The sequence below is a fragment of the Hyla sarda genome, chromosome 12, assembly GCF_029499605.1.
Source record: "Hyla sarda isolate aHylSar1 chromosome 12, aHylSar1.hap1, whole genome shotgun sequence".
NCBI classification, from domain to species: Eukaryota; Metazoa; Chordata; class Amphibia; order Anura; family Hylidae; genus Hyla; species Hyla sarda.
In genome coordinates, this window is record NC_079200.1 from 13,501,051 (window position 1) to 13,508,525 (window position 7,475).

The 7,475-nt window shown below is 46.2% G+C and overlaps 1 protein-coding gene across 1 annotated transcript in view; it reads left to right on the forward strand.

The window, feature by feature from the left end:
- Positions 1-3,364, forward strand: part of LOC130296934 (olfactory receptor 1J4-like) — a 30,631-nt gene extending 27,267 nt beyond the window's left edge. Inside the window, exon 2 of the mRNA XM_056548999.1 lies at positions 2,361-3,364. Within this exon, the coding sequence (XP_056404974.1) occupies positions 2,361-3,364 (1,004 nt within the window). The remainder of the gene's footprint in view (positions 1-2,360) is intronic.
- The last annotated feature ends 4,111 nt before the right edge of the window (positions 3,365-7,475 follow it).

Sequence of the window (7,475 nt, forward strand, 5' to 3'; positions counted from 1 at the left end):
CCTCAGTGTACAGAGCCCTGCTTGTCCTCAATGTACAGAGCCCTGCTTGTCCTCAGTGTACAGAGCCCTGCTTGTCCTCAGTGTACAGAGCCCTGCTTGTCCTCAGTATACAGAGCCCTGCTTGTCCTCAGTGTACAGAGCCCTGCTTGTCCTCAGTGTACAGAGCCCTGCTTGTCCTCAGGGTACAGAGCCCTGCTTGTCCTCACTGCAAAGAGCCCTGCATGTCCTCAGTGTACAAAGCCCTGCTTGTCCTCAGTGTACAGAGACCTGCTTGTCCTCATTGTTCAGAGCCCTGCATGTCCTCAGTGTACAGAGCCCTGCTTGTCCTCAGTGTACAGAGCCCTGCTTGTCCTCAGTGTACAGAGCCCTGCTTTTCCTCAGTGCACAGAGCCCTGCTTGTCCTCAGTGTACAGAGCCCTGCTTGTCCTCAGTGTACAGAGCCCTGCTTGTCCTCAATGTACAGAGCCCTGCTTGTCCTCACTGCAAAGAGCCCCGCTTGTCCTCATTGTACAGAGCCCTGCATGTCCTCAGTGTACAGAGCCCTGCTTGTCCTCAGTGTACAGAGCCCTGCTTGTCCTCAGTGTACAGAGCCCTGCTTTTCCTCAGTGCACAGAGCCCTGCTTGTCCTCAGTGTACAGAGCCCTGCTTGTCCTCAGTGTACAGAGCCCTTCTTGTCCTCAATGTACAGAGCCCTGCTTGTCCTCACTGCAAAGAGCCCTGCTTGTCCTCAGTGTACAGAGCCCTGCTTGTCCTCAGTGTACAGAGCCCTGCTTGTCCTCAGTATACAGAGCCCTGCTTGTCCTCAGTGTACAGAGCCCTGCTTGTCCTCAGTGTACAGAGCCCTGCTTGTCCTCAGGGTACAGAGCCCTGCTTGTCCTCACTGCAAAGAGCCCTGCATGTCCTCAGTGTACAAAGCCCTGCTTGTCCTCAGTGTACAGAGACCTGCTTGTCCTCAGTGTACAGAGCCCTGCTTGTTCTCAGTGTACAGAGCCAGCTTGTCCTCAGTATACAGAGCCCTACTTGTCCTCAGTGTACAGAGCCCTGCTTGTCCTCAGTGTACAGAGCCCTGCTTATCCCCCCACACATCCTGTATTTGGACTCTTCACAGAGACACACAGGTAATAGCTGTAGGGACGAAAATATACACATTTTTTTTAAAACAATGTATATTACAAATATACATATATGGGGGAGATTCATTAAAGCGTATCCGTCAGATCCAACAAACTTTTTTTTTTAATATATCACTCGGTATCTAATCCTGACCATTTACATCAAATTTTTATGTGTCTTACACCTTTATTTATTTTTTTTATTACACTTTTAATTTAGCTCACTAGTCTCAATTCCTCTTAAAGGGAGGGGGAGTGGCCTCACTGTGCAGGTCTCCGCCCCCCCACCCCCCCTCAGTATGCTGCCTGCTCCCATCTCCCTTAGCATTAGCAAAACTACAACTCCCAGCTTGTCCTCACTGACAGTAGCGGGACACAAGCTGGTAGGATTTTTCTTCCATCTATGAGCCCTGCGCTCACAGCTGTCAATCAAGGAAGTGTGTCCATGATGTAGGTGATGACTCATGGACACAGCAGGACTAATATGTGTCCAAACAGGCAGGGGGGCAGTTGTTTGACTGGCTATTTCAGTATGAAATACTGAAAATGTTCTAATGAAAGCAATTGCAAAACCTATTACTGTAACTTCACTCATCTCTAGAGATAATCAATGCTTTTTTTTATATTCAATTTGTGTTGTGTTTTACTTTGTTTTAGTGTTTCTGTATACAGTGTAGAAAAATCTTGTATTTTTTACAAAAATTATTACAAAAATGTAACAAAAAATCTGCATATATATTGGTATACATTACAGTGAATGAGACTGACGAGTAATAAACTGTCTCCATTTTTCTCACTAAATATTGTTTTTTAGACAACAGTACCTGCTAATTCCAGGTCTTATTTGAAGGTCTCCACAAGTGTCCTTGGACAACTCTTCTGATTATTCTTCTCCCTCCTCTGTCAGATATCCTGCGAGGAGCACAAGGTTGGGGAAAATTTATGGTGTAATGATTGAATTTCCACTTCCGTATTATGGCCCCAACAGTTCTCACTGGAACAATCAGGAGCTTAGAAATGTGCCTGTTACCATTGCTATTTTTTGCAATAATTAGCTTGTGAAGGTCTTAAGACAGCTCTTTGCTATTACCCATCATGAGATGTGTCTTGTGTCACACCTTGGCAATAAGACCTTTTGTAGCCATCAGTTGGGACTGATATTAATTTACAATGGACTGCTTTTCAATTAGGATTCCGCTGTTGTCTTTGCTTTCCAGGCCTTTGTTTTCCTCTCATTGTAAAATAAAGTATATCTGTTGCCTCTGAGCAGTGTAAGTTACTATGTCTTCTCTCCACCCAGAAGACATGTCACACCTGAATATTACACTGTATCTACAATGAACCAAACAAGAGTCACAGAATTCATTCTATTGGGTTTTGGAAACCTTCACAGCTTCAGCATTATATTCTTCATTCTGTTATTGATCATCTTTCTTTTTACAATTATTGGAAACCTTCTTATCATCATCCTAGTGTGCACCAATGGACAGCTCCAGTCCCCCATGTATTACTTCCTCTGTCATCTTTCCTTTACTGATCTGGTGATTTCCACCAACATCGTTCCCAACATGCTCGGTGCCGTTCTGTTGGGAGCAAAAAAGATGACTTACATTGGGTGCGTGACCCAGTTATACTTCTTTAGTGGTACAATTATTACAGAATGTTTTCTCCTTTCGGTGATGTCCTACGACCGATACCTGGCCATCTGTAACCCCCTAAGATACTTCAGTATCATGGACTATAAGTTACGTATTGGTCTTTCACTATGGCCGTGGTTGCTGGGTCTTACTCTTAATCTTACAGGGGTTTTATCTGTATCAAGTTTTAATTTTTGCCATGACAATATCATCGACCACGTCTTCTGTGACCTATTTCCTTTAGTGAAGCTTTCTTGCTCAGACACTTCTGTTGTAGAACTGGAAGTCTTTCTGTTTTCTATGCCAATTTTTATTCTTCCTTGTGGGTTTATCATTGTCACCTATGTGTATATCTTCCTCACCATATTTAAGATTCCAACAACAACTGGCAAACAGAAAACCTTTTCTACCTGCAGTTCTCACCTTATTGTTGTGGGGACATTTTATGGGACGTTAATAGCTAAATACATGATCCCATCTGTAGGACATTCCTGGTATATTAATAAAATAGTTTCCTTATTACATACGTTACTTATCCCCTTGTTCAACCCTATAATATATAGCCTCAGAAACCAGGACATAAAGATGGAACTTAGAAAAATGTTTGCTCATTGACCTAAAATGTTATACATTTTAATGTTCATTCTCACGTGGTTTCTACAGACTCAAATATTTAACCCCTTAAAGGGGAACTCCGGTGCTTAGACATCTTATCCCCTATCCAAAGGATAGGGGATAAGATGCCTGATCGCGGGAGTCCCGCCGCTGGGGACCCCCGGGATCTTGCACGCGGCACCCCGTTTGTAATCAGTCCCCGGAGCGTGTTCGCTCCAGGTCTGATTACCGGTGACCACAAGGCCGGCGGCCTCCACCCCTGTGTGACGTCACGCTCCGCCCCTCAATGCAAGCCTACGGGAGGGGGCGTGACAGCAGTGTTATAGCTCCCTATGGGATAACAATGGTCAGTGTAAGAGATCAGTGTGTGCAGTGTTATAGTCCCTATGGGGGCTATAACATTGCACAAAAAAAGATAAGGTGTCCTTTTTACCAAAAAATATACTGCCTAGAAACGGAAGCCCCCAAAATTTACAAAATGGCGTTTTCTTTTCAATTTTGTCTCACAATGATTTTTTTATCCGTTTCACCGTAGATTTTTGGGTAAAATGACTGATGTCATTACAAAGTAGAATTGGTAGCGCAAAAAATAAGCCATCATACAGATTTTTTGCTGCAAAATGGGTTATGATTTTTAAAAGGTAAGGAGGAAAAAACTAAAGTGCAAAAACTGGAAAACTCTCGGTCCCCAAGGGGTTAAATTTCAGAGCTCTGATGCGCACGTGCCCTAGGAGACAGGGACGCACGTGCCGGAGCTGAGACATAGAGGAGGAGGCGGCAGTAGAGCGTGGTGAGTGACAGGCTGTGAATCGCATTCGGGCGCGTCCCGCGATGCAAATTTGAGCCCCGCCGGCTGATGGGGACACAGGAACACCGCGCCGGAGCGCAGAGTGTAACATGGTTCTTATGTGATTAAGATTCTTTTAAAATTTGGATTCAATTATATCAATTAGAATGGTGAACAGATCTTTTCAGGTCTCCAGGATATGATTCACTTCTCCTTCTTCTGCAGAAAATGGAGTGCAGACTATGGATGTCAGTACATTCATATCATACATATATCATAGTCTATGATCCTTTGAAGCTATTTGGTATAGTAAAAATATATCCACATGTAAACAATTTTTAGTATTTCCTTAATATAGTAAATTTAAGTATCCTTATTAGTCCAGTGATGCAGATGCAAATCAAAAAAAATTTGCAGTATCTTGTAATACCTTTTTTATTGGACTAACAGGATTTTGTAGAGACAAGCTTTTGGGATTCCTCCCTTTATCAAAAAATTGATATAAGGAGGAATCCCGAAAGCTTGTCTCTACAAAATTATGTTAGTCCAATAAAAAAGGTATTAGAAGATACTGCAACATTTTTTGATTAAGTATTTCCTTCAAATTTAGTGTAGCTTACAGCATATATCTTGTACTCTACCTAAAAATGTACTACCACAGATGTGTGGTTAGTTAGAACTGGGTGGAGTGTTTATGTCAGTCGCATTGACATATCTAGAGATCTGGTGTTTGCCCATTCTGAATATCATTTGATGTGATGTTCTCTTTCAGAGCAATACCATGTATATGATATTGAACTAACCATCCTAACTGATGTTATACTGTGACATAGTTACTAACTCCTGCGAATATGTAGTTTTACTGTATGTTAGTTACTAACATAAGCTTTTAATGCTTTGCTAATTTTCTATATATGTTCATATCTAATTGATACTATATATATATATATATATATATATAAAAAAAATCATTTAGATACTCATTTATGTTTATTAATCACAACTAATAAATCTGCATAATTTATAATACCTGTGTATTATTTTATAATCAAATACTGCAGACACGAAAAACAGGCAACATGAATATTGTTACGCCTAGCGCTCCGGGTCCCCGCTCCTCCCCGGAGCGCTCACGGCGTCTTTCTCCCTGCAGCTCCCCGGTCAGTCCCGCTGACCGGGAGCGCTGCACTGTCATGGCCGTTGGGGATGCGATTCGCACAGCGGGACGCGCCCGCTCGCGAGTCGCATCCCAGGTCACTTACCCGTTCCCGTCCCCTGCTGTCATGTGCTGGCGCGCGCGGCTCCGCTCTCTAGGGCGCGCGCGCGCCAGCTCCCTGAGACTTAAAGGGCCAGTGCACCAATGATTGGTGCCTGGCCCAATTAGCTTAATTGGCTTCCACCTGGTCCCTGACTATATCTGACCTCCTCCCATGCACTCCCTTGCCGGATCTTGTTGCCCTTGTGCCTAGTGAAAGCGTTTTGTGTGTCTAAAGCCTGTGTACCAGAACTTCTGCTATCACCCTGACTACGAACCTTGCCGCCTGCCCCCGACCTTCTGCTACGTCCGACCTTGCTTCTGTCTACTCCCTTGTACCTCGCCTATCATCAGCAGTCAGAGAGGTGAGCCGTTGCTAGTGGATACGACCTGGTCACTACCGCCGCAGCAAGACCATCCCGCTTTGCGGCGGGCTCTGGTGAAAACCAGTAGTGACTTAGAACCGGTCCACTAGCGCGGTCCTCGCCAATCCCTCTCTGGCACAGAGGATCCACTACCTACCAGCCGGCATCGTGACAGTAGATCCGGCCATGGATCCCGCTGAGGTCCCTCTGCCTTATATCTCTGATATCACCACGGTGGTCGCCCAGCAATCCCGACAGATCGCCCATCTAACCCACCAGCTGTCGGAAATGTCCACCATTGTGCACCAACTTCAGTCGCAACTTCAGCAGCAATCATCTCCTCCGCCAGCTCCTGCACCCCTTCCGCAACGAGTGGCCACTCCTAGCCTCCGCCTGTCCTTGCCGGACAAATTTAATGGGGACTCTAAGTTTTGCCGTGGCTTCCTTTCGCAATGTTCCCTGCACATGGAGATGATGTCGGACCAGTTTCCTACTGAAAGGTCTAAGGTGGCTTTCGTAGTCAGCCTTCTGTCTGGAAAAGCCCTGTCATGGGCCACACCGCTCTGGGACCGCAATGACCCCGTCACTGCCTCTGTACACTCCTTCTTCTCGGAAATTCGAAGTGTCTTTGAGGAACCTGCCCGAGCCTCTTCTGCTGAAACTGCCCTGCTGAACCTGGTCCAGGGTAATTCTTCCGTTGGCGAGTACGCCATACAATTCCGTACTCTTGCTTCTGAACTATCCTGGAATAATGAGGCCCTCTGCGCGACCTTTAAAAAAGGCCTATCCAGCAACATTAAAGATGTTCTGGCCGCACGAGAAACTCCTGCTAACCTGCATGAACTCATTCATCTAGCCACTCGCATTGACATGCGTTTTTCTGAGAGACATCAAGAGCTCCGCCAGGAAAAAGACTTAGATCTCTGGACACCTCTCCCACAGTCTCCACTGCAATCTGCGCCTAGGCCTCCCGCCGAGGAAGCCATGCAAGTGGATCGGTCTCGCCTGACCCTGGAAGAGAGGAATCGCCGTAAGGAAGAGAATCTTTGTCTGTACTGTGCCAGTACCGAACATTTTTTGGTGGATTGCCCTATCCGTCCTCCACGTCTGGGAAACGCACGCTCGCACCCAGCTCTCGTGGGTGTGGCGTCTCTTGATGCTAAGTCGGCTTCTCCACGTCTCACGGTGCCTGTACGGATTTCTACTTCAGCCAGCTCTTCCCTCTCAGCCGTGGCCTGCCTGGACTCTGGTGCTTCTGGGAATTTTATTCGGGAGTCCTTGGTGAATAAATTCCGCATTTCGGTGACCCGTCTTGTCAAGCCACTCCACATTTCCGCGGTCAACGGAGCCAGGTTGGATTGCACCGTGCGTTATCGCACGGAGCCCCTCCTAATGTGCATCGGACCTCATCACGAGAAAATTGAATTTTTGGTCCTTCCCAATTGCACTTCCGAAATTCTCCTTGGACTACCCTGGCTTCTACACCATTCCCCAACCCTGGACTGGTCCACTGGGGAGATCAAGAGTTGGGGTCCCTCTTGTTCCAAGGACTGCCTTAAACCGGTTCCCAGTACTCCCTGCCGTGACCCTGTGGTTCCTCCTGTATCCGGTCCCCCTAAGGTCGTTAGGGACTCTGCCTGCCACAGAAAATGCCTCTCCCCCCCTCCCAGTCCCTTCAGGCAAGCCTCTGTGTCCCCTCTTGGC